The following is a 26,560-nucleotide window of genomic DNA, read 5'->3' as shown; positions in this document are numbered from 1 at the left end:
CAGTGGTTGTTTCCACATTTATGAAAATCGACGTCCGTGGAATTTTGTGACTTTTGCAAAAACACACTAAAGACAGACAGCATCAACAGTGCAGGGAAAATGTAAATTGTAGTTTCTGAGTGCAGTTTATCCATACTGCACAAACAGAAGGTAAAATGACAGAACATGGGCAGTCATTCCACTTCTTTGCATCAGTTATTTGGTTGTCCTGCATCCCAGTAGACAAAATCTACTGCACAACCATCAGACCACATCCAGCTGCCTTCTTTATGGAGGTCAGTAAGGTTTTGAGGAAAAAAACTTTTTTTTTATAACACAATCTTTAAAGGGTGTTCAAAGATTTTATTTATTCATCTCGGAGTTGAAGTGATTGACTGTTCATGTAAATGGACTGGTTCTTACAGAACACTTTACACAACTTGTTTATTCACCCAATCACACAAGCACTTTTTCCTAAGTTGTTACTAACTAACATTCACACCGCATTCACAGTCTGATGGATACATCAGAGAGCAACATGGGGTTAGTATCTTGCCCAAGAATATTTGACATGTAGACTGGAGCAGACTAGGATTGAACCACCAACCTTCCAGTTAGTAGGTGACCTGAGCTACAGCTAACAAAACATTTGTCATGTTTCTACAAATATGGAAAATTTATTGTTAAAATCAATTCTGGGAAGATTAGTGAGGAGGTGTATTTTCTGCATTCATCCCTATCTAAAGTATTAAATGTGTGCTGATGAAACATGCAAGCGCATGTCTGTGACACCAGATATGTGCTTGAATGTTTTTTCATGGGCCCTGTAACCCCAGAGTTTCTAAGGGCAGGTTATCTGCGTTGCACAAACAGAAGCTAAATTGACAGAACATGTGTTATCATTCCACTTCTTTAAGTTTGAATAGTTAGTGTGACCACAGTGTTCATGTGTATCTGCGTTGTCTGGTTGTCTTGCATCCCAGTAGGTGAAACTCACAGCGCAACCATCAGACCACATCCATCTGCCTTCTTTATGGATGTCACTGAGTCCAATCCAGGTCAATCCCTCAGCATGGTCAAAGTTCTTAATTAATGATTTAACAAACTCCTCTTCCTCCTGGTTGTGGATAGACACCAGGTTGGCTCGCTGTGACACACAGTAGAGCTCTGCATCAGCCCAGCTCATCTGTGTGGCCACATATTTGTAGCAGCGGCCATTGAAACTGTACCAGAACAGGGGACAGCTTCCTTGCACTAGTTGAACTCTGTGGTCATCTGAAGAAGACACAGCAGTCAGAACAACAATAAATGAAATGAAAAACAAACAATAACTGTTTTTGTCAGTGTGACTGACATTTTTCTTTGATCTAACCTCTGAAGAATATCAGAAAAGCATGTCTGCACAGCTGACATGGTGAAAGTTAAAACATGCAGTGAAGTAAGCTGCTCTTATTATGTTTACAGGCAGGACTTTATCATAATTATACAGTATAGTAGAACCCAGCTGACATGCAGAAAAAAATCTATGTGTTTGACTAAAATGTAATTAAGATAATAAAAACACACACACACACACACACACACACACACACACACACACACACACACACACACACACACACACACTGAAGGAAATTGCCATCCCGGGTTTCCTCCGTGGCGCGAGCGATAAGCAGAGTTTGTCCTTTCCTTCTAAGATTCCTAATTATTTAAAGTAACACTCAGGTATGCCATTCAGCGTGTTAGTACGAGCTCGGGAGCAGCTTGGGAGAACAAGAAAACAGAGACTGCTTTAGGTTGCCCTCCCAATCGACTCAAAGGTTTATTTGATACACAGCAGTTTATATAGATGAAAAAAGGGTTCGTGTGTCAGCTTTCCCAGTTCAAACCGGTACAGACCAAATAAGGAAACGTCTTCCTGCCTTCTGAGCAAAGAAGTATCCTGTGTGTAGTTTATCAGTTCAGCTATAATTTATGATCATCCCAGCAAAATACACTCCTAGACATAAAATACAGAGTTCTTTCATCAGTGAATTCTGAAACAAACCACCTAGCCTTTAACGAGCCTTTTCCAGGAGATAAGGAAAAGGAGGATGGGAGTAAAGAAGTGGTCTCATCTCTGTGGTGTTTTCGACCTTGAGGTACCAGCTTGTGAGTCTCACATTAATTCTTGGGTCACAGAGAAAGAGAAAAACAACTAGTAGATCGGCCTTATTGAGTAACAGTTTTCCTGTATAAAACAATATCCTGTAAATGCTTACCGTGGTATCAAAATATCATAACAGTTCCCCTCTTTTATTATTTTTTAAAAATAATAACTCAAATAGAAAGGAAAAATCACAAATGTAATAACATAATATAAAGACAAATCATAAATGTAACTGGTCCTTTGAGGAAGCTTAATATCAAAAATTCCGAGAGCGTATACATGGTATCACACAACAGACAATAATCATCAAAAACATGCTGCAACGGTTACAAAGGCTACAATTAGTTCCTTCCATCTTCCAAACGTGTCCTGTAGCCACTTATGTAGCCACTGACCGTGACCTGTATTGGCAATTAGTTCTATCTGCAATGCTTCAAGTTTATTCATAGCTTGTGTGAATGAACCGTTAGGAGCGGTATTATTGGGAATGAAAGTACAGCATACATCAACGGTTACTAGACCACAGGTACCGGTCCAATTAACAGGTAAAGCTAATCTAAGAGTATTATTGCACATCCAATAAGCATGTGGGATTGGTCTGGTCAGGCGCGTGACCATGTGTGATTTAACTAACTCCCCCCAGTCAGTGTCATTTAATACACCGTCTGGGGGAACAATGATCGATTCTCTGCTCGAACTTGAACTGTGTGTGTGTTCCTCCAGATATGATAAAACTTCAGCCACAGAGACAGCTAGCCATGTCTCATTACAGCGTGCACCTGGGGAGTCAGAGAAGAATGTATAGTTATCCTTTGTATAATCTATGTGTGTGTCTGGGCCAGTTAACTTTAATCTGCGCAGACATATCATACTAGTATTAAAATGGAGAGGGATCTGTCCTAGGGGTAGTGAGGGCTTTAACCTATTCTTAGGGCGTTTCATTGGGGCGCAGGTCCCTGCGGTGTCATTAGATAACTTCAATAATTCGCCTAATGGAGTCTCAGGGTTAGTTGGTGTGTGTGTGTGTCTAAGTAGGCAGTCGAGAGGGCTCAGAGTCAACTGTAAAGTGTCTTTAAAGAGAGCATTATCTCCACCGATTTTCTCTAGTCCCTCAGTGAGGGGGAAACCGGATATGGGGTATCCTACTATTACCTGTTCTGGATTAGCCTTTGAACAGACATAACAGTTACTGTTTCCTAAATCACGAGCGGCTGTTCTGGCATTTTCATACCAGGCGTTAGCTCCTGTTCTAGAGGGCGCATAAGATGGTTTATTAGTGGCGTCTATGTTGCTATTTACTGATTTTAGGGAACGTGAGGAGTGCATTAAGTAGGTGTCTTGCAAAATGGAGCATGAGGTATAGTCAGCAAAATATGACCTGCAGAAATGTGAACATGGTTGCAGTTTACAATATGAAATAGTAAATAAAAATCCTAAGGTTAATGCAGTAGATATGATTAATAACCTAAATATATAAAAAAGACAGTTCTTCAGTCGTCTCCTGGCCTGGTCCCAGGTTCGAGAGACACAGAATAAGCGTCGTATGATGACAATGGGCATTTCATTTTCTCCATTATCAGGATGAAATGAGTCTGGCTTTATCAGGTTAGACATCATGTGGTACTTTTGGCTTTCTGTTCCTGCTGGATGTTTGAGTACCTTGTTGTTGTTCTTTCAGACGTTGTGTCTTAATCAGTGATTGTGTGTGTGTGTAAATTGGATCCTGGCGCTGGCTCGCCGGAGATGTCGTCTACCCGTGTGTTTATTTGCTCTAGTTCCGGGCGCTGGCTCGCCGGAGATGTCGTCTGCTTGATCCGACGCCTGAGATGGTCCGATTGGGCTGGTCTTAACCCTGCTGGCATGAATCCACTGAGGTTGTCCGTCTGTGAGGATGCTGGTTCTTCGTCACTGCCAGTAAAGCCTGGGGGCTGGAAAACGCGGCCTCCCAGAGTGTCCTTGGTTTTAGTGGCTTCTCCAACATGCGTCTCCTTGTCTCCACTGGTGGAACTGTGGAGGGGAAAAGCTGAGAGAGACAAACTTTCTGATAGTTATTATTCAGTTTTTCTACCAGGTTGTGAACATCAGTGGACAATGCAATATACATCACCTTCTACTAGCGGTGCCCCTCTGGAAGCTGACCATGGTCTTGGAAATAGTCTTATTTCAAATGGAAATAATTTGGTTACTTCAGATTGAGTCATTCTAATCTCACACAGGACTTGAGTAAGTAATTTGACCCAGGTCATTAAAGTTTTAGCACATTTTTTTTAATTACTTCTCATGTGAATGAAGGTCCTCTATCACTGTTAATTTGGTGAGGTATTCCGAATCTGGGTATTATTTCATTGCTCAACTTTTTGACAGACTACTTCTGCAGTTTCTTTTGAGGTTGGATAAGCTTCTACTCATTTACTAAATTGATCCACTATTACCAGTAAGTACTTGATGCTTCCTTGTGCTGGCATATGTGTAAAATCAATTTGTAATGTATGAAATGGAAAATCTGGTTGTGGTAAATGCTGATGTTTTGCTTTTGAGCTACCTACATTAGTTCGTGCACATGTTAGACAGGTTGCTAATATGCTTTTTACTGCATGCAATGTTTTCTCAATTACAAATCTTGATTTTATTGCCCCTATTACCCCTCTTTGTCCGACATGACTCACACAGTGAAAATGTCGGGCAAGGACTGGCAGCAGGGAATATGGGAGGGCAATCAAACCCTTAAGATTTAGTATAGGCCATCTCTGTCATCTAAGGTACAGTCATTATTCTATGCAGAGGCTTGCTCTTGTATAAATTTTAAATCAACATTTGTTTCTAAATAGTCTGGGAGTGTAACAAGTGGCAGCTGTAGGGGCACAGATAATACTTCCTGCGGAGGTGGGAGCTGTGATGCAGCTGCAGCCTTGGCTGTCACGTCTGCTAAGGCATTACCTGTTGCTTCGTCTGTGTCAGCTGTACTGTGTCCTTTCGTTTTTACAACTGCAACGGCCGATGGCAGCTGTATAGCCTGAAAAAGTCTTTGAACAAAATCAGAATTTAGCAATTTATTTTCCATCAGCAGATCTAAATCCTCTCTGTCTCCACAATGTGCCAAAGTCATGCACAACGCCAAATGCATAGCGGCTGTCTGCGCAAATTGTCACATGCTTATCCAAATGTAGCTCACAGGCGCGTATTAAAGCCATGAGCTCTGCTTTTTGTGCTGAGTGAAATGGTAATGAGTGAGCCTCTAGTATGATGTCAGGCACTGTTACCACTGAATAGCCACAAAGAAATGAGTTGTCACTCGGCCTTGAACAGGACCCGTCCACATAAACCGTGGCTGAGTCTGGGATAGGTGTTTGCTCTAAATCTGGACGTTGTGCTGTGGATTCCTGTATACGTGTCATGCAGTCATGATCGTCAAGCCTGTCTGAGCCATCCTGTCGGTCAGAAGAACACAGAATAGTATCAATAAATGTCATGGCGAATCAGGTGTGCTGCTCGCTTTTATAGTGAGATTTGCATATGTTGTGTAGTTATGTTTGCTACAATGGTCGTGACCTGGTGATTGGTGTGTAGAACAGTGTCATGTGAGAGTGTGAGCTTCTCGCAGTCCCTTATCATGATAGAGCAAGCTGCTACTGCCCTCAGGCAGGCCGGCATTCCCTGAACAATTCAGGCAGCACCTTTGAGTGGCGGAGGTCAGCACTCCCTGTAATGCATTGAAAGAGGCAGTCATTTCTGTGGACCACAGTATTCGAGGAGGCTTGTCTTTTTTACAACAGTCACGCAGAATGTGGTCATGAAAAGAACAGTCTGGTATCCACTGTCTGCAATAGTTCACCATGCCTAAGAAGGACGACATTTCCTCCTGTGTAGTGGGACGAGGGACAGAGGTCACAGCTTTGACCCTGTCTGCAGTCATGGAACGTTTTCCGTGAGACAGTGTGAATCCCAAATATTGAACAGAAGTCTGACAATACTGCATTTTCTTTGCTGATGCTTTGTGGCCAGTCTTTTGGAGGTGCTGGATAAGCATGTGTGTAGCAGTTTGACATAGTTTTTCACTTTCAGCACAGAGGAGGAGGTCATCCACATGTGGATCAGAGTACAGCCCTCAGGAGGAGTAAAGCTGTCCAGGGTAGCACGGATCACCATTGAGAAAGCAGCAGGGCTGTCTATCATGCCTTGAGGCAAACGAGTCCAAGTGTACTGCTTATTTCTATGTGTGAATGCAAATAACGGCTGTGTGTCACAGGTACTGAGAAAAAGGAGCGGAGCATAAATCCACCACGGTAAAATGTGTATGCAATGCATGTCAATATGCTGTGAACATCTGAAACGAGAGGTGGCAGAGGAATGTTGACTGCATTAATTTGCCTCAAGTCTTGTATGAAACGCCATACGCCAGGTTTGTTAGGCTTTGGCACAGGATTGACAGGAGTGTGGGCTTTATTACTCCTGTAGTCAATAAATCTCCTATGATGACATCTAGGGCTGCGGCTTTTTCGGCAGAAATGGGATGTTGCCTGACATATACTGCGTCTTGTGTTTTAATATGTGTACGTGATAAAGTGTACAGTCAATAAATCCTATATCATTCTCACTTTTAGACCACAATGTCATATTCTGGTATTCAGCTGGCAACGTAAGTGCAGAAATAGTACAGTGGATAGGGTAGGTTAGATCTATGTGACGACATATTTCGTAACCTATGTCTGAGTTATGTAACAAAATCACTGTTTGACCTTCACTTGTGTGAGCAGTTATCATGTTGTTGAACAGTGTGAGAGAAACAAAAGTGTGGCTCCCAGTCATGGGATTACCTGTTAGTGGCGTCTGTACACGTTTTTTTTTTTTTTTTTTTTGGCACAGTGTGTGACATAGAGTACCGGACAAAAAGGATGTTGAGTTCATTCTCTGCTGAGGGTCCAGCTGACACAGAGGATGTTCCTTCTCCATCATGTCGGTACATAGGGCAGAGAAAACATAAGCTGTTATCAGTGTCAGCAAACATTTCACCCTTTTTGTTAAATTAAATACACAAATTCATTTTTGCTTTGGGTGTCTGCGGCTGCTGGAAAACTGAGCTAAATTTGCACCTCTAGCTTGTCCAACAGTGCATAAAGCGTTTTATGAATACTAGGATAGATTCATCAGGCTTCTGTTTACACATAGTTACTGCATTTAAGTCAATTGTGTCTCTGGACATTTTTAGCAGGAATTTCTTTAGATTTTTAAAGAAATCGGCGACTTTGTCATTATTTACCCTCCTTTTGTCCATAGCGGTAACATTTGATGCATCACGACGCGGCATTCTATCATATATTTTCTACAGGACTTTTTAAGCAGACTACTTTTCTTATCACAAATGATATTCAACATTTCTACTGACCTGTTTTCTGGCGATAATCGTTCGGGATAAGGCTCCGAAAAGAAATTAGAATGCATTGAACTTCTTAAGTTGTAAACAAAGTCAGTCACATAAGCACTCCCGCATGTTCTGGATACGTGATCATGGACGTCTTCACCGATTCGCGGATGTAGGTTACACGTAACCGGAAATGGGAGTTGTACTGAGCCGTTATTTGAGACTTTATTTTGTATTTTATTAATTTTTGGTTTTACAGGTACTTTAGATTTTTTATCGGACCTGTCTGTGGTCTTTGAATTATTCTGACCCATGTTCAGTGATTTCCAGAGGGGTTTACACGCTAGGAGGATTTAGGTTAGTATTTTCGCTGCGGCACAGCTGAGGTCACTTTAAATTTATTGCTAGCAATTTTTTGTTTGTGTGAGCAACTCTCACTTAGCGAGCAACTTCTCGCTTAACGAGCAACTTCTCGTAAAACAACAGGCAACTTCCTGTGTTCTTTCTGCTTTTAATTTACTGCTTTTAACCCTTGTATGGTAATCGGGTCTGTGAGACCCGTTTTCAGTTTTCTTTCGTTTTTTTTTTTTTTAACAAAATTAAATTTAATTATTTACTAGCTTTCTGTGAGTGAGCAACTTCTCACTTTTTAACGTACGTTTCAAGATAACAGGCAACTCCCTGTGTCACTCTTTGATGAGCAACTTCTCACTTAACGAGAAGTATTTAAGACAACAGGCAACTTTCTGTGTCACTTTTTCTGAGTGAGCAACTTCTCACTTTTTAACGTACGTTTAATTAAACAATTAATTATTATTATTATTATTATTTTTTAAACAAAATTAAAATATTCAAGACAACAGGCAACTTCCTGTGTCCACCAACACCACACAAGGGTTAATTTACTTTATTCGGGGACTGAGGAAGTCAGTCAGTGTATCTCTCTGGATCACTAAGTGAAACTTCGTCAGCATATCCCGTTTTTTTATGGATTCGGGGACTGAGGAAGTCAGTCAGTGTATCTCTCTGGATCACTAAGTGAAACTTCGTCAGCATATCCCGTTTTTTTATGGATCGATCACTGAGAGAGGTATAATATGGTCTCTATATAAATATGAAAGACACATATTTACCTTCTGTCAGGATCCCACTTCTGACACCAAAATTGAAGGAAATTGCCATCCCGGGTTTCCTCCGTGGCGCGAGCGATAAGCAGAGTTTGTCCTTTCCTTCTAAGATTCCTAATTATTTAAAGTAACACTCAGGTATGCCATTCAGCGTGTTAGTACGAGCTCGGGAGCAGCTTGGGAGAACAAGAAAACAGAGACTGCTTTAGGTTGCCCTCCCAATCGACTCAAAGGTTTATTTGATACACAGCAGTTTATATAGATGAAAAAAGGGTTCGTGTGTCAGCTTTCCCAGTTCAAACCGGTACAGACCAAATAAGGAAACGTCTTCCTGCCTTCTGAGCAAAGAAGTATCCTGTGTGTAGTTTATCAGTTCAGCTATAATTTATGATCATCCCAGCAAAATACACTCCTAGACATAAAATACAGAGTTCTTTCATCAGTGAATTCTGAAACAAACCACCTAGCCTTTAACGAGCCTTTTCCAGGAGATAAGGAAAAGGAGGATGGGAGTAAAGAAGTGGTCTCATCTCTGTGGTGTTTTCGACCTTGAGGTACCAGCTTGTGAGTCTCACATTAATTCTTGGGTCACAGAGAAAGAGAAAAACAACTAGTAGATCGGCCTTATTGAGTAACAGTTTTCCTGTATAAAACAATATCCTGTAAATGCTTACCGTGGTATCAAAATATCATAACACACACACACACACACACACACACACACACAAAGCTGAAATAAAGGAGGGGAGGGAAGAGTCAGAATATGGGACGGTTACCAAATTGTAGCTCCAATTCACTTCCATCAGAATGAGTCTCAGAAGGAGCACCCAGAGCCAGACTGAACAAGAAGAGGAGCAAGATCATGTTGGAGCTTTAAGTCTCAACCTTTGATGAAGAGCTGCTGAAGCTTCTTTGTACGGGATTCCTGCACAGAGTGGGAGCTGCTTTCTTTTATTGCTGTCTGAGAGGGTGTTTTCAAACTAAACACAAACCAGAAAAAAAAAGATCAAATTCCAAAAACAGGAACAAATGTTGTTTGTTTTTTTGCTGTGTGATTTGTATGTATTGCACCATAAAGGCGTTATCAGCAGAATGACTAATCAAACAGGACAGGTCAGTGCTCTAACAGGTAAAAACTCCTGAGTTGCTCCATTACACAAAGACAGAATGAACTCCACACAATCAAGAGGATCCTCTCTTAGTACTGGACCCAGAGATATGTGACTCTCCTATGGCAGTAAATGACAAAATAGATCAACTATTAGCACCTTTGGTTTAGTAGATTTACTTCACTTCACCCTTGTGTCTATTACAGTTGTAAAGCATCCAAAATAAAACCCCTGCAGTAACCAGACTAATCTAAAAGCAGATCATTACCACTGCTGTGTCAGCTACACTGTCCTGCAGATATTTGGCACTCATGTGAGAGGTTTGTGTGATCGTCTTAAAGCTTTGTTCATCTGAGCTTCCACCATATCTCTTTACTGAAGTTTCCTGATAACATTTCTAACATTGGAAACTGACAACTGTAAGTGCACATCTATCTTTTTACAGCCTTCAAGTGGTTTGTAGAAACTACTGTATAGAGAGTTATTTAGTTACTCTAAGTAGGCCTTCCATAATTGATCCAATTTTATGCAGGTTTCCTGTTATGAAAAAAGAGAGTGGAGAGCTCACGTTTTAACATCTAATCTAAATGTTTCATTTTGCCAAGAAGGACTTTTATGATACAATAAATTACAGTACAGCAAAGTGCAGGTACTTGTGTCAGTATTTGGTGACCTGCACAGCGGACTCCATTCCTACAATCAAACATGAACAAAGAGAAAAGGTGAGAGAGGCTGGCAGCTCGGGAGTGCAGAAGGAGAGCATGACCTACAGTAGATTCAAGTGTTAAAGGATCTTTTAATTCCATTTTAACGAGTTCATGAAGTTTTTAGATTTAAAAACAAAAAAACAAACATGCTTTTACAAACACCACAGTCACTGGCGTTAATAGAGAATTACATTTTTTTTTTACTATCCATCCATCTTTTTCCTCTTATGTGGGGCCAGGCATGGGGAAGCCTAAGAAGAGAACCCCAGACCTCCCTCTCCCCAGCCACCTCCAGCTTATCCGGGGGAACAGCATGGCGTTCCCAGGCCAGCCAAGAGATATAATCTCTCCTGCGTGTCCTGGGTCTGCCCGGAGCTTCCTCCTGGTTGCGCATGCCTGGAACACCTCACCCAGGAGGCATCCTTGTCAGATGCCCAAACCACCTCAACTGGCGGCTCTACTCTGAGCCCCTCTCGGATGGCTTAACTTCTCACTCTATCTCTAAGGGAGAGGCCAGCCACCCTTCAGACAAAGCTTTTTTCCACCACTTGTTTCCACAATCTTGTTCTTTCGGTCACTACTCACAGCTCGTGAACATAGGTGAGGGGAGGGACATTGATCGACCGGTAAATTGAAAGCTTCGGTTTTACACTCAGCTCTCTCTTTACCACGAGGAACCGGTATAGCATTCACATCACTGCAGCCTCAGCACCAATCCGCCTGTCGATCTCGCACTCCCTGCTCCCATCACTCGTGAACAAGAAGCTGAGATACTAAAACTCTTCCACTTGGGGCAGGAACTCGTCCGGAGTGGGCACTGTGGTGGCAGATTTCTTTTCTCATGTATTAATCACATATTTAATCATATCACATTAGTTATAGTAGTATCACTTTCTCACTTTACTATAGTAAGAACACTCCTGTCACTAGTTTACATGCATGTGGAATGTTAACACAGTGAGGCCATTGTAATGGGAGACGTTAAACAGATAGTGAGGCTCCTTCTGCTTATCAGGGATGTAAATCCTTAGGTGACGGCCAAGCAGAAAACAAGGTCATAATTCTCTCTGTGGTAGGTATAGCCCCCCGTGAGAGGGGCCAACATGTAAGAGTTTGTGGAATGATCTTTGTCTGTGTGTCTGTATATAAGATGTAGGGGCGGTGGCCACAATTCAGAGATGGTCCTAGTGTTTCACTGGGATGCTCTTTCCACATTGCAATGTGTTCATTAAACCCACTTCAAATCAAGCTCACTGGGTCTGTTGCAGGTTATTGTTAAATTTTCCACAACAATTTGGCGTTGTCGGGCAGGATTCCTCCGGTGAGTTTTGCTGAATCATGGACACGCGGTGACTGGCCATCCTGAGGTAAAATTGCCTCAGTCCCACCGTTGTTTTCAAAAAGGGGGAACCGCGGGGTGTGCTTCAGCGACTCACACATGCAGGAATTTTTAAAAGAACCAAGAGAGGCACTGCAAAGGATCTGCAACAGTGAGCTGTTTTGATTTGTACATTTTAGCCTGAAGAACAAGCTTCGAGGACGAACAATCTCTCCCTAAAGACAAATTGCAGTTCGAGAGCAACGGCGTCGACTTCAAGAGTCAACAAGGTGAACAGACAGCACCACTGCCCTAAACCTTAAACCTTGAAGGGTTCAGCAGCATGTACAAATGCAATCGTCGATGGAAGCATGTGCTCCCAATCACAAGCTGAGAGGTTCACCAGCGGCATCACAGTGTATGAATGGACTTGAGAAGACTGTCTGAGTTTCATATTTGCCATACTGGGAGTTGAAATGGCAAAGGAAGAGACTGAAAAGAGTGAAAGACATAAGGCAAAGCTGAAGAAGAACAGCCCACTGGGCCCCTGACACGCCACAACCGGGAGATGTGGGAGAGAGACAGAAGCTGTGAGAGCTGCCAGGGGTATGGGATGGTTACCAAGTTTTAGCTTCACTTCACTTCCATCAGAAGGAGTCTCAGAAGGAGCACCCAGAGCCAGACTGAACAAGAAGAGGAGCAAGATCATGTTGGAGCTTTAAGTCTCAACCTTTGATGAAGAGCTGCTGAAGCTTCTTTGTACGGGATTCCTGCACAGAGTTGGAGCTGCTTTCTGCTATTGCTGTCTGAGAGGGTGTTTTCAAACTAAACACAAACCAGAAAAAAAGATCAAATTCCAAAAACAGGAACAAATGTTGTTTGTTTTTTTGCTGTGTGATTTGTATGTATTGCACCATAAAGGCGTTATCAGCAGAATGACTAATCAAACAGGACAGGTCAGAGCTCTAACAGGTAAAAACTCCTGAGTTGCTCCATTACACAAAGACAGAATGAACTCCACACAATCAAGAGGATCCTCTCTTGAGCTATGTGACTGCTGTGGCAGGTCTGATTGGAGTAAATGACAAAATAGATCAACTATTAGCACCTTTGGTTTAGTAGATTTACTTCACTTCACCCTTGTGTCTATTACAGTTGTAAAGCATCCAAAATAAAACCCCTGCAGTAACCAGACTAATCTAAAAGCAGATCATTACCACTGCTGTGTCAGCTACACTGTCCTGCAGATATTTGGCACTCGTGAGAGGTTTGTGTGATCGTCTTAAAGCTTTGTTCATCTGAGCTTCCACCATATCTCTTTACTGAAGTTTCCTGGTAACATTTCTAACATTGGAAACTGACAACTGTAAGTGCACATCTATCTTTTTACAGCCTTCAAGTGGTTTGTAGAAACTACTGTATAGAGAGTTATTTAGTTACTCTAAGTAGGCCTTCCATAATTGATCCAATTTTATGCAGGTTTCCTGTTATGAAAAAAGGGAGTGGAGAGCTCACGTTTTAACATCTAATCTAAATGTTTCATTTTGCCAAGAAGGACTTTTATGATACAATAAATTACAGTACAGCAAAGTTCAGGTACTTGTGTCAGTATTTGGTGACCTGCACAGCGGACTCCATTCCTACAATCAAACATGAACAAAGAGAAAAGGTGAGAGAGGCTGGCAGCTCGGGAGTGCAGAAGGAGAGCATGACCTACAGTAGATTCAAGTGTTAAAGGATCTTTTAATTCCATTTTAACGAGTTCATGAAGTTTTTAGATTTAAAAACAAAAAAACAAACATGCTTTTACAAACACCACAGTCACTGGTGTTAATAGAGAATTACATTTTTTTTTTACTATCCATCCATCTTTTTCCTCTTATGTGGGGCCAGGCATGGGGAAGCCTAAGAAGAGAACCCCAGACCTCCCTCTCCCCAGTGTAGAATATTTAGCTGATTTAGAGTTTAGAAATGTGTTATCATAGAATGTAGAACTGTTGTAGAGACACTGACACTGCCCTCAATATAATAAAGGCTGACTCTGTCGTGAACTTAGGAGTAGATTGTACCCCTCCCCCACTTGAGCTGTGAAAGTAAAACAGAGAAGAGTTAATGCTGAGTGGAAATTCCCCAGAGGATGGGGGTGGGGGTGTCTCAATATTGTAACTGGATACCTGTGGTCTGGAAGTGAGAGGGGTTTTTATGACCTCTAGGGAGTTACCTACACCCACAGTGTTTTAACTGTCACGCACACACATCCACACGCACACTCACTCATGTGCACACAGTCACACAAGAGCACTCATATAGGCACGCGGGAACGCGCACATGTAGGCATTCATGTGCTCGTGCACATAGACACAGACACAGAGGTTGCAGCACACCGTTAGGGGGTTTTATGATGGGGTCCTTCTATAAAACTGTGTTTCACAGACAAAGGAGTGAAGATTTTGGAGAGGGACACCGGCCTCGTCTTCCCTTCTAGAAGTGCATGCATAAATGAGGATAAATGAAGAAGAGTAAAGATAAATGAAGAAGAGTAAAGATAAATGAAGATGAGTAAATGAAGATGAATAAAGATGAATAAAGATTTTGTGAAAATGACTACTGAGTCCGGTGCCATCTCTGGATGCTCGAGGAATAAAAAGAACCGGGGTAAAACTGATTTCACAACACCAGCCACCTCCAGCTTATCCGGGGGAACACCAAGGCGTTCCCAGGCCAGCCAAGAGATATAATCTCTCCAGCGTGTCCTGGGTCTGCCCCGGAGCTTCCTCCTGGTTGCGCATGCCTGGAACACCTCACCCAGGAGGCACCCAGGAGGCATCCTTGTCAGATGACCGAATCACCTCAACTGGCGGCTCTACTCTGAGCCCCTCTCGGATGGCTTAACTTCTCACTCTATCTCTAAGGGAGAGGCCAGCCACCCTTCAGACGAAGCTTTTTTCCGCCGCTTGTTTCCACAATCTTGTTCTTTCGGTCACTACCTTAAACCTTGAAGGGTTCAGCAGCATGTACAAATGCAATCGTCGATGGAAGCATGTGCTCCCAATCACAAGCCGAGAGGTTCACCAGCGACATCACAGTGTATGAATTGACTTGAGAAGACTGTCTGAATTTCATATTTGCCATACTGGGAGTTGAAATGGCAAAGGAAGAGACTGAAAAGAGTGAAAGACATAAGGAAAAGCTGACGAAGAACAGCCCACTGGGCCCCTGACACGCCACAACCGTGAACTGCTACAGATGTGGGAGAGAGACAGAAGCTGTGAGAAGTGGGAAGAGAGCATGGAGGAAAAATGAAATCTGTTGTTGTTAATGTGAAAATTGGGTTGGAAAACTGTGGCCGTCTGTCTTGTGGAGGTTGAGAAAGAGTCGCAACAAAGGTAAAAATGAAACGCACACAAACACACATAAACAGAGAAATGTGAAGGAAGTGCAGCTTTAAGGACATGCCCTGCTGAATATGCAGCTCCGCTGCACACACATCCATTGAACCTGCCTACTAACACACACACACATGCAATGAAGATCAGCTTGTTATCTCCCATCAGTGTTAAAACAGTGTAAATTTAACAGACACTTGTTATCAAATGTTGAGTGTCTCAAGATTGCAGGACAACAGTTTAACTTTTGTGAAAGGGAAAAAAAGAGAGATTTGGTATGACCAACCAGTGATCAGACAACAAATTTGGTTGTTAACAGTGAATTGTGAGATGCTTTCTGCTTGATTGGTGCAGCATAAGTAATTTACTGTATGAAGGAAATTCTCTTTTGTGATAATATTTTGAACATGCATTTCTGTTGTCCTGTCAGCTTAGTGGGTTATCAGCTGATATGCAAATTAGTTGATTGTTACTAGATCAGGGAAAGATGACTGGATTATAAAACAAGTGAATAAGATGTAGCAGAGGGTTGAAATGAGTTTCCTGTTTCTGATGTATGGGTGAAGCTTGCACCCAGATAAACACCTGTGATTACATAAAAACAAACTTGTTTTGTGAAATACATGATGACATGTTACACGTTTACTTTTGGAGAAAAAAACAAACAAAGGGTGAAAAGCTAAATGAAATGATTGGGTCTGTGAAAATGAAAAATGAGTGTAAAAAGCACAGGCCTGGGGAAGAAATTCACATTCCAGTGATGAAACACTGCCATGAAGTTTTCTCGGTGTATTTAGCAGGTGGATCTATGTTGGTTGGCCCCAGACTTTCCAGAATTGTGTGATATTCTGGAGCACTTGTGGGCAACCAGTAAATATGATGTGGGGAACATGAACAGAAGCAGTGACTGCAGCACTGCATGGCAGGCTCTAATCCCTGCAGCATGTTGTGTCACCAGAAAGCAAAACTTTTCCTGTGATTTCTGGCAGATTTGGGTTTTTTTGTTTTAGTACCAGGCTGATTCTGCCAGTTAGGTTAGGGTTGTTTTCTTTTTGTAAGAGAAACACAGGTTTATTTTTTCATATATATTTAGACATGTCCTGAACAACGCCTAATATGTTTTGTTTTTTTGCAACAGTGCACTTAGGAAAAAACCTGCCCCTCTGGGGGTGATATTTTGTGTGTTGATGATTTAAAAGCAGGCCTGCAAGATTGGGAGTAAAAGTGCTATAAAATACTTTACTGAGAGCAAATACAAGGTGAGCTTCTCCAGATTACAATGGCTTAGGAGAAGTACATCTACCATAATAGATGGTAAGTCCTGTGTTTAAAAGGATTGTAGCGATTCAATCCATTTCAAAAGCAATAAGAATTGTTTTTATTTTTGGAATGACGTAATATTGCTGTCATACTTAAATTAGTGCGCGGTTTTCCACTGTCAGCAATGATTGGTACAAATGCATGTCATTGGTATTAATGCATATGAATGGACTGTGACTGGACTGATGATGTGGAGCAAGTGTGATTAAAGTCACTTCTAATGCCTAATCCACCCCAAACAGTGAAAAAAATGTGGATGTATGTGTTTTTGTTTGCTTGTTTTGCAGGAGCAGGAGGACGGCAGAGACTGGAAGTCCACATGAGTGTGGGCGGGCCTTGCCGACTTGACCCTTTAGCTGCCACTTTTCTGTGTTACTGATTTTGTGTGGAGGAAACTGTGTTTTACTGGCTGCTTGTTGGTTATAGTAACACAGTACAGTGGGAAAATGTGTATTCAATGTACATTGAATACACATTTTAACACATACTGTGTTAAAATCAGTATCACTCCTTTCACAGAAAAGGAGGGCTGACCACATGATTTACAGCAGCACCTCTGGAATCTGTTGATCCAGACCTGACCTCCGGACGCTCCGCTGCTAATGTGTTTTTTTTTCTGAGGGTCTTTGTGGAGGATTCAGCATCACACAGGCAGACATGAGTGAAATGAAGCAAGTTGTGTAGTGATTACAGAACATCTTAGTGTTGGGCTCATTATCATATCACTGTTGAGCTCATAGTGTGAAAACAAGTGAGTGACATTACTTAAGAAAAGTCACTGGTTACAGTAGTTTTGATTAAACAGATGGGATGATCCATGATTTGGGGAAATTATGGCAACAGTAGTGTTTTTAATGATTTGTAATAAACTGCACATGGCACACTTGTGTCTGTGGTGTTGGATGCCTTATTACTCCTATGACCCTACAGTTGTTTGCAAGTCTGAAGTTTGTATTTACTCACTGATTTTGGTTTCTAGGTAATTGTGGTGTGGATGCAGGCTCCAGGCGGAGCCAAGAGTTGGACCCACTTAACATGACATTAATACTAATTTTATTCTCTAACACAGGGTTTACAGGGCTAGAGGACAACAGCACTCTACCCTTTTCCGATTGAGGACCATGGCCTAAGATTTGGAGATGCTGATTCTCATTTCCACTGGTTCACACTTGGCTGCAAACCATTCCAGTGCGAGTTGGAGGCCATCACCTGATGAATCCAACAAAAGCACATCATCCATGAAAAGCAGAGATGAGAGTCTGAGACCCAAGTGAAAGTGTCGGCCACTTGGCTGTGCCCAGAAATTCTGTCCATAAAAATTATCAACAGAATCGATGCCAGGGCTGCCCTAACCCTAATCCTTATTTTTAAGTTACACTTTATTATAAATTCAACATGATGTCACAAAGTTTGCCGATATCTTAAGACCAGTTTTATTAGTATACTCTGGATTGCAATCAGAAATAAATCTTCTTTTATTAATTTTATTAAAGGACAAAACACACCAATGCCATTTACTGAGAAAGTTTCACAGACAGGTAGAGATGGCAGTTGCTTCCTATATGTAGAGTGAGGGTCTTTATTTTGTCACTAGCTGTGAAGATAGTTTAAATGTAATGGAAATGATGGCGTTAGCTGAACAACAAGCACTAAAATGATAAAGCACTGAAAAAATGTAATGTTGTCCTAAATAGAGATGGCACGATACCACTTTTTTATGTCCGATACCGATATCATAAATTTGGATATCTGCTGATACCGATATGAATCCGATATAGTGTTTTTTAATCAACAAAACTGTTTTTTAAATATCTTGCTGCATTTTGTATAAGTTCATACTCAAGTTTAAAACAACAACTACACTAAAGCTATTCTGTTATACCTGTATGCAAAAAAAAATATTTCATAGTTCAGCAATACTGATCAATCTAATAAACTCAAACCTACACCATCCTCCCTATTCTGGTATTTTAAAGAGTACTTAGCATAAATATTAAGCAACCTAACTAATAGGGTTCCAACTCCCAGCAACAACAAAAATAAATAAATAAAAAATAGGGAACCACCCCTCACGCTCCACCTCATGATGCTTAATCAACGTAATCAACCTTAATTTGATGCAGTGTGGAAAAAAATGCAGAGAAATCAATTATTTTTCAAGAAATATTAAATAGATTCAACATCTTTCTTCAACAAAATTGCAGACTGTACAGATGGTACCTTCCCAAAGGAAAAAGTACTATAGCTTACTAGGGTATATATATTAGACTTAATAGTTACTATATACAGTAATGGACTTCTATACATTTTACATCAGATTAAAACTTTGGGTGTAAGATTCAGATAAATATTGAATAATTAAAAGCGAGACATTTTAAATGAGAATAAGAAAGAAAAGTATGTCTTTGTGCCCCCTTTTCCCTGTTAATGCCCTATCGGCCCCCCTGGCTAAACTTTGCTAGATCCGCCCCTGCACAGTTACCAGCGTCAGCTACGTAGAAAAAGATCCTCGAGTAGAAAGTAATATTAAATAAATTCTAACAACAGATTATCAAGCTTAAACGTGCTGCTGTTGTTCAGCCGCTGGTTTCCTCTTTCTGGTGCAACGTGGGCCAAAAGCAAACAAGAGACACGGACTCGCGACAGAAAAGCCGATCAGCTGATCATTAAGCAGTTTCATGATTGAAGTAGCAGCAGGAGAGCGAGAGGCAGTCGCTCGTTAAGCTTAACGCAGGAATGCTTTACAAACATTCAGAGATGGACTTACACACTTGCTTTACTTCTCTCGGGGATAACTTTAGCGGAGATGAAATGCCGGGTTGCTAGCGAAGCTCCAAATGCTATCCAGACCACCGACAGGTCCCGCATGCCACAGCCGCTCTATCACGTGATGCATACTGCTCCGACGTGCTAACGTTCTGAGGCGAGTTACGGTGTGTTGCAAGTTTTGTGAGATGCTTTCGTGATATTTAATGGATCGGATTACATTTTTTATTTTTCTCCGATATCCGATCCAGTAATTTAGGTCAGTATCGGACCGATACCGATATGTAATATCGGATCGGTCCATCTCTAGTCCTAAAGTACAAAGAAGATTTTTTTTTTTCATAACAGTGTCATGTAAATACCTTCTGTCAATTTCTTGCAAAAGTGTTTAAATCATAGCAGGGCACAGACAGTGATATTTGGGCCGAGGTGTGGAAGTGGATGGCTTTCTGTGGGGAGTTGGAGCTGTTCGAATGGATTGAAAGAATCTGCTGTGATGCTCTGGACTCTCTTACCTGTGTGTAAAAGTTCCTTTTGGTCTTAAAATTACTGCAGTGATTTACAAGAAATTTCCAGTATTTATATTTTTGTTTTTTGTTTGTTTGTTTAATCCACAACAACAAGTGGTTCACAGCAGATAATTTACTGCATTTTAAAATTTTGCAATCCATATGTTATTAGTAAAATTCCTGGTAAGAAATCTACGTAACAAATTTCACAAATCGTTTGTTTATTATTTATTGTTTATTTATTTACTCATTGTCAGTCTTAAGAAAGCCGGGGAGGGCATTCAGATGGTCCCTGCCAGCTCATGCAGTTTCCCATAAATTTGACCTGGTTGTTAATAATCTCTTGCTTCCACACTTTAAAAACTTCATAGTCTGTGGGGACTGGGAGAGCTGTTTGCATTGTTGCTCAATAAGACCAGGCTGAATGTTAATAACATGTTAATTCCCTCCTACCTCTCAGCACATGGAGTTTTTGCACCTATAACTAACTACCTAGTGCAGCTAATGCTAAATTTTCTATTAATGGTAAAATCTTTATTCTTGTACTGCTAATAACATGTCCTTTGTCAGACTGGCAATCTGTCCAGGGTGTACCCTGCATCTCGTCCTATGGTAGCTCAGACAGGCCAGTTTACTTAATTTGATAAAATAGCAGCCACATTAAAGACCGATAATGTTCAAGCATGTAGCCAGTCATTAGTTTGGAAGTGTGAAAGTAGTAGTAGTGAATGGTAAAAAGACTGATTCTTATATAGTGCTTTTCTACTGTCCGGAGTACTCAAAGCACTCTATACAACATGCACATAGTGCTTTCTAACTACATTCACACACATTCACATGGATGCATCAGAGAGCAACTCGGGGTTAGTGTCTTACCTAAGGATACTTGACATACTGGCGGAGGTGGGAACGAACCACCAACCTTCTGATCACTGGATGACCTGCTCTACCGCCTGAGCTACAGCCAGTGGAATCATAAACTCAGATATAGCTACCTAACATTAACTGGTTGGCCAAACAAGCTGACTAACTATAAGTACTAAAGCAACAGATTTCATGATGTACACATGCTAATACAAGTCACTCTCTGGTGTCTGCAAACAGCTGAACAGATGTGCTTGTAGTGATTATTTATTGTCTTCTATTGTTCAGCTGTTCCTGGAGATAATTTGTCTCAGTTTACGAGTCACATTGACACAGTCAGCAGAAGAACAGGTCAGTGCTGCGCTGCTGTTCGCAAATGTTAAACTAGAAGTGTACTTGAACTTCATGAGTCAGACTCACTCCTTTGACTCACTTTCAGAGTCAGAGTGTTAGCTGAGAACTGTAGATCCCTAAATTGACACCCAGTGTCTTGTTTTTGTTTATAAACTTCAGAGTGGTTGTCGTAGTTGTCATAATATGAAATTGAATAAAGCTTTTGCTTTTGCACAGCTACAAAGATAATAAACAGGTCAGCAAAGAACTTCATGTCCCTTGAAGTTCTACCTAACTTAACAGTCATGTGTCACGTGAATCTTAGAATAGATTTTTTTAGTAATGTGTTTTTATTTCAGTTTACTACAAATAAATAACAAATATAGCCTTTTGCTTACATGTTAGCAGTCTGTTAAGAGTTAGAAGAACAGTCTACAAAAAAACACACACACACACTGTGTGTTTTGTTAAAAAAATCCAGAACTTTAACGATGGCTCGTAAAGCAAAATATGCTTGTGTTGATTTCCTCCATTACAGCGTTTAAGAGCAGGTTGATCGTTGTCACACTCACTTAATCTGCTGCTGCCCTCAACTGGCTACAAAACATGGTTACATCTTAATTGTTAAATCCCTGAAAAATTCACTGAGGTGTGTGTTTTCATGTCTCGGTCATGTACAAGTTAATATTTAAAAGGACTAATACAGGGCCTTTGTATGACAATTGATATGATATTTGCAAACAGTTAGTTTTGCTAACTTGTGACCTGTAGCTGCATTTTAGCTCAAATGTAAATCACTGTTTACCTAAATGTTAAATAATAAATTAAAAATTCTACTTCAAAAGCATAAGGAGTAAATATTTGAAATGCCAGCCATCCAGGACCTCTACAGACACCATTTTATGAGGAAGGCACAATTACTGTACACACTGTACATGTATTTATTCTACTCTTTCTTATTGATATATGTTTCCTTATTTTTATAGTTTACTTTATAAATGCTGCCTTATGTGCAAGTTTGAGAGGGCTCTGAGCCTAAAAATTTCATTGCCAGTAATAATGTGCCATTGTTACCTGTATATGACAAAATAAAACTTTAAGACTTTTTCAATTACTCTTTGCACTTATTTGACAAGCAAGATACTAAAATTTATAAAAGAATATTCCCCCCAAAAAGTTTCAGTTTTATTTTTACACCTAAACACAAACAGATTTAAACATATATTATCAAATTGTTTAATATTTTAAAAGTCAAACATTCAAGTTTACATCTGGTTACATAAATCTCAGATGTCTAGAATCATTATTTAGTTGAATGCAGCGATTGTGTGCCCCCTATTGGAGAGACTTCAGTGGAAAGAAAAAATGTCAAAAAGGTGTTAGGTGTATCTTATGGACGGAGGAAAGAGGACACAGACTTGGTGGTGTAAATAAGAAGTAACAGAAACAGTTCACAGAAACATAAAAATGTACACTGGGATCTAATGTGGAGGACCATGGATGTGAGCATGTCACAAGAAAACAGATTATTGAATATGCAGGTATCTTTGTTTCTAGCACTATGTTGGTTCCATAAATAAAAGGAAAATATCAGAACACATGGCATCATTTCATTTCTTCTCAGTATTGTTATCCTTAACAACATCTGAATTATCCCTGGTCATGGCTGTGGTTAGACAAGCACCAGAGTGCCGAGCAGACACTGAAGTTGTATCAGAACCAGAACCTTCACCAAGCTGTATCTCACTTACTGTCTCTCACATAAACAAAGCAGCTAGAGCCAGACTAAACAGAAGATGAACAAGATCATGCTTTCTGTCACTGACAGGACTGATCTGCACTGCCCAGGTGGGATCAGGATCTTAAAGATGAACACACAGCCTTTCAATCACCCATGAGTATCACATAAATTGTAACATGTGAAGTTAGATTTTTTTTTTTTAAATTTCAACATATAAATTATTCCAAGATAATATGTCACTACTATTTAACAGATTTATGACTAGTACAGAGTATCTAACGTGTTATTTGTCATGCACACATGCTTAAAACAACTCATCATAATGCATCTTAAAGTATTGATAAGTCACCTGTTAATCAATCATCTGACATCAGCAGCATCACACTGACTTTTTTTCTGCTGCCCTCAAGTGGCCACAAAGTAAATAACAGGTACTTACATTCCAGCTGTGAAAATTCAAACCACAAACATCTTTTCCTCTCAGGAGTGCTCTTCTACATGGCTGAACCCTAAAAAACGTACGCAGCACACTTGTAGTAGTATTCTGCTGTCACAGCAAAAATAAATCACATTACAAAGTTGCTGCTGTATTTGAAGCTTTGGAGTAGAAAGTACTTTGAGAGCTCAACTGAGTAGAAAGGTGTTAAAAAAGTACCAGTCCAGTCCATTAAAGTCTCATTGAGCTGATTGTGCAGACAAAGATGTGTGTTTGGATTCTGACCACTCTGTCATGCACTGGTTACTTTGATCATATTTTGACAGCAGGGTGTGTTAGAGACACTGGCTCTTATATCCTCTTTGCACTGATTTGCTGTTCTGTTTTACTCTGGCCCCTTAAAACACCAGGAAGTCCTAGAGCTCCTTATTTGAAAGAATTCTTCTTGCATTTAAATAAGAAAGAAACCAAGATAATAATCATGAAATAAAAGAGATGGTAACTGGCTATTGCTGTGCAACACTTTCATTTTATTGATTTAAAGTTATCCAGAAAAACAAACAAACAAACAAATGCATTATGAAAACACCTGTTTAATATAGTATTACAGAGTCTTTAAATTTCATTACTCCAGCCTTGCACTTCTGTACTTTTAATATGTTTAATTAACAAACATATTCATTAGGATATATCAATATTAACATTGCTAAATTTTATTGTGGAGGGACGCTACATGCCAACATAACATCAGGTTAACTGTCTAATGTTGAATTAGTGTCTTAGTTTCTAAGCACAAGCATTGCGTTTTACACAAACAGAGGGATAACCACGAGAGCATGGTTCGTCATTCCACTTCTTAACAGGACCAAAGTTGTTTTGCACACAGTGTTCGTTTTTTCCCAGGTTGTTTGGCTCGCCTGCAAGCCAGTTAGAATAATGCACCACAGAGCCATCAGACCACATCCATCTGCCCTCCATGTGGACGTCACTGAGTCCAATCCAGGTGGGTGCCTGAGTAGGGTCAGAGTTCCCGATCAGGGATCTGACAAAACTCTCTTCATCACTGGTGTGGATGGACACCAGGTTGGCTCCCTGTGACAAACAGTGGAACTCTGCATTAGCCCAGCTCATTGGTGTAGCTACATACTTATAGCAACAGTTGTTGAAGTACCACCAGAATGGGGGACAGTTACTTGAATCGCTGGTTTTCTGAAGAAGACAGGAACAAGATCATGAATTTTATCAGTGATAGAAACTAAACTGATCTGTACTGCCGAGATCCTAAATTTGAGACCAGATGGCAGGTTTCCTTCTTTTCTATGCCTCTGAAAGTGTTTCTGAACAGTGAACATGATGGAATCAGTCAAATGCGTTTGTCAAAAACTTTCACTTTTACCCCTTTTTCCACTAGCACAATTCAAACTGACCAGCCCTTCTGACAAAAACTAAATAGTTAGTTACAACTCTGAATAATTCAGATTTGTGTTTACATGTCTGTGTCACTAAAAATGACTATTGTATTGCTTTTATATGACAGTTCATTTATATATATAGGCCTTACTAAATTAAGGGCTCACAGAGCTTAGTGCTAAACTACACTGCTGAAGCTTCTTCCTACAGGATGTTCAGGTCTCTGCAGAGATTTGGGCTGCTTTCTTTTATAGCTGCCTGAGAGGTTGTTTTCACTGATCACTGAGATATCATTGGTCATTGTCTAGATAAAGGTCAGAGAACATCATAGGAGGCCAAATAAATTTGCTTGATGCTCAATAAAAGTCAGACAATTATATTTTTATTATATTATAAAAAATATAATTTCTTATCAGAAAAACATCGAACATGTATACCAGTAAGGGGAAATAAAAGTATCTGAGCTTTTCCAGTACATGAGGCAAAAAACTCTCTACACTGTTTTCGTTTTTATAACAGCACAGAAATAAACTGATTATAGCAGGCCAGCTTAGTGTCAATTAAAAAAAAAAACTGAAAAGAAACGTAGCAGAGATGACTGTTGATGGTTGACTTGGAGGTCACCAAGTGCAAACTCTGAGATAGCAAACCCCCATCAAGGCATCTCACTCTATGGGCAGGATTTACTTTAAGGTAGTAATATTGTATTTCAAATATATTCATTTTGTTTAATTTGTTGTTTTTAAACATGCTATAAGAGGTTTGTGCTGCAGTAAGAATCTGTCAAAATTCAATTTTAGTGAAAGAGAAAAACACTTTCTATGGAACAACTGATAAATAAAATATCAAACATGAATTGTGACTTTTGTGTTTCACCATTTAAATAGACTTAGGCAATAAAGGCCTATGAGACGCTCAATAGAGCATCCGAATGGTTTCCCTTCATTTCAGAATTTAACAGCAAATAAAACTTGTGACCATCATCTCCCCGACCTGCTGCTTTTCTGCCTTCAGCAACAAATATTTAAGCCTTCTGGCTTGTACATGTTAAAGTGTAATAATATGTTTTTATCTGTTTGTATAAACACATCGTAGTTAATCAGAAAGGTGCATTATGTGTGTTTGGATAAAAATAAACGGCAACTGGCAATTAAAAGGAGGAAGTATTTCTTTAGTGATGACAATTAGTAAACTAATTTCATGGTTAACAATAAAAAAGACAACATGGCCTCTGTATGAGTGTCTATATCAAAAACTGTGGAGTTAAACACAAGTTTTGAAGTTCAATTCCACAGTTCCTGAACCTGAAAATTTTGAGAAACTTCAAGGCCTATTTGTTCTCAGATCATTAATCGCAGTGTACATATCGACTGCTAAACAGATCACATCACATGTACACTTGAGATTTTGAGACACACTGTCAGCTTCACGATCCATAAATATAAATTCCTTTCAAATATTAGTAGAAACTTTCGACTCCTCTGTAGTCCTATGCTATTTCTAATAAAACAGGCATGTTTTATAGATAGACATACAAAAGCTGGCCACTGTGTGTTTTTGTAAGTGAACATAAAATAGTCTACATAATGTTTATTAAGCACTTTTCCAGGTCAGTGCTAAAAAGTAATTCACAAGGGCAGCAAACCCAACCGTTAATCATGTCATAAAATCATCAAGTTTAAAGGAAGACAGATAAAATGTTGTCAAAGGCAATAAAAACAGATAAAAACAAATGAGTGTACAAAAAAGTGATGAGGACATTCAAAGGGAAACTGAGGAAAGGTTCTCCCATAAAATTACATCTTGAAAGTAGTTACTGAGTATGGTGATTGTGTTTCTTTGGGCAGATCCCAAATGGAGAAATGCCAATAAAGCTCTTGTAAAACAGACTGGGAGCCAGTGCAAAGAGACTAAAACAACTACATTTAGAAAAACTTAGAAACACTCATTTTATCTTGTTCTTTTGTTTAATTGTTCTTCGTTTTGTCATTTTTCTATAATAATAATGGATTGCATTTATAAAGCGCTTTACAACTCCACTATTCAT

General features: G+C 40.1%; 1 protein-coding gene, 2 long non-coding RNA genes and 1 pseudogene across 3 annotated transcripts; 1 reads left to right on the top strand and 3 right to left on the bottom strand.

The window, feature by feature from the left end:
- Positions 1-321: 321 nt before the first annotated feature.
- On the bottom strand, positions 322-9,557 carry LOC113014168 (galactose-specific lectin nattectin-like). The gene is made up of 2 exons (XM_080296118.1): positions 9,391-9,557; positions 322-1,254 (listed from the first exon to the last, which is right to left on the bottom strand). The coding sequence occupies exons 1-2, from the start codon at positions 9,476-9,478 to the stop codon at positions 821-823; spliced, it is 522 nt and encodes a 173-aa protein (XP_080152244.1). The 5' UTR covers positions 9,479-9,557; the 3' UTR covers positions 322-820.
- On the bottom strand, positions 3,980-7,647 carry LOC145423514 (uncharacterized). The gene is made up of 2 exons (XR_013904569.1): positions 7,512-7,647; positions 3,980-4,285 (listed from the first exon to the last, which is right to left on the bottom strand). It is a non-coding gene; the product is annotated as an uncharacterized LOC145423514 (long non-coding RNA).
- A 117-nt stretch (positions 9,558-9,674) lies between the features above and the next one.
- On the top strand, positions 9,675-21,158 carry LOC145423513 (uncharacterized). The gene is made up of 2 exons (XR_013904568.1): positions 9,675-15,134; positions 17,524-21,158. It is a non-coding gene; the product is annotated as an uncharacterized LOC145423513 (long non-coding RNA).
- A 2,660-nt stretch (positions 21,159-23,818) lies between these two features.
- On the bottom strand, positions 23,819-26,084 carry LOC113015250 (ladderlectin pseudogene; annotated as a pseudogene).
- Between the last annotated feature and the right edge of the window lie 476 nt (positions 26,085-26,560).

This window comes from Astatotilapia calliptera, chromosome 22 (genome assembly GCF_964374335.1).
Source record: "Astatotilapia calliptera chromosome 22, fAstCal68.1, whole genome shotgun sequence".
In the NCBI taxonomy this organism is placed as follows: Eukaryota; Metazoa; Chordata; class Actinopteri; order Cichliformes; family Cichlidae; genus Astatotilapia; species Astatotilapia calliptera.
The sequence above is the reverse complement of the archived record's forward strand: the minus strand, read 5'-3'. Positions and strand labels throughout refer to the sequence as shown.

Bases quoted from the DNA above. Each gene is read 5' to 3' on its own strand.
- LOC113014168 (XM_080296118.1), bottom strand. From the start codon at position 9,478: ATGATCTTGCTCCTCTTCTTGTTCAGTCTGGCTCTGGGTGCTCCTTCT. The intron at 1,255-9,390 runs GTAACCGTCCCA...TGTCTTCTTCAG, and splicing joins TGAATTGGAGCTACAATTTG to ATGACCACAGAGTTCAACTA.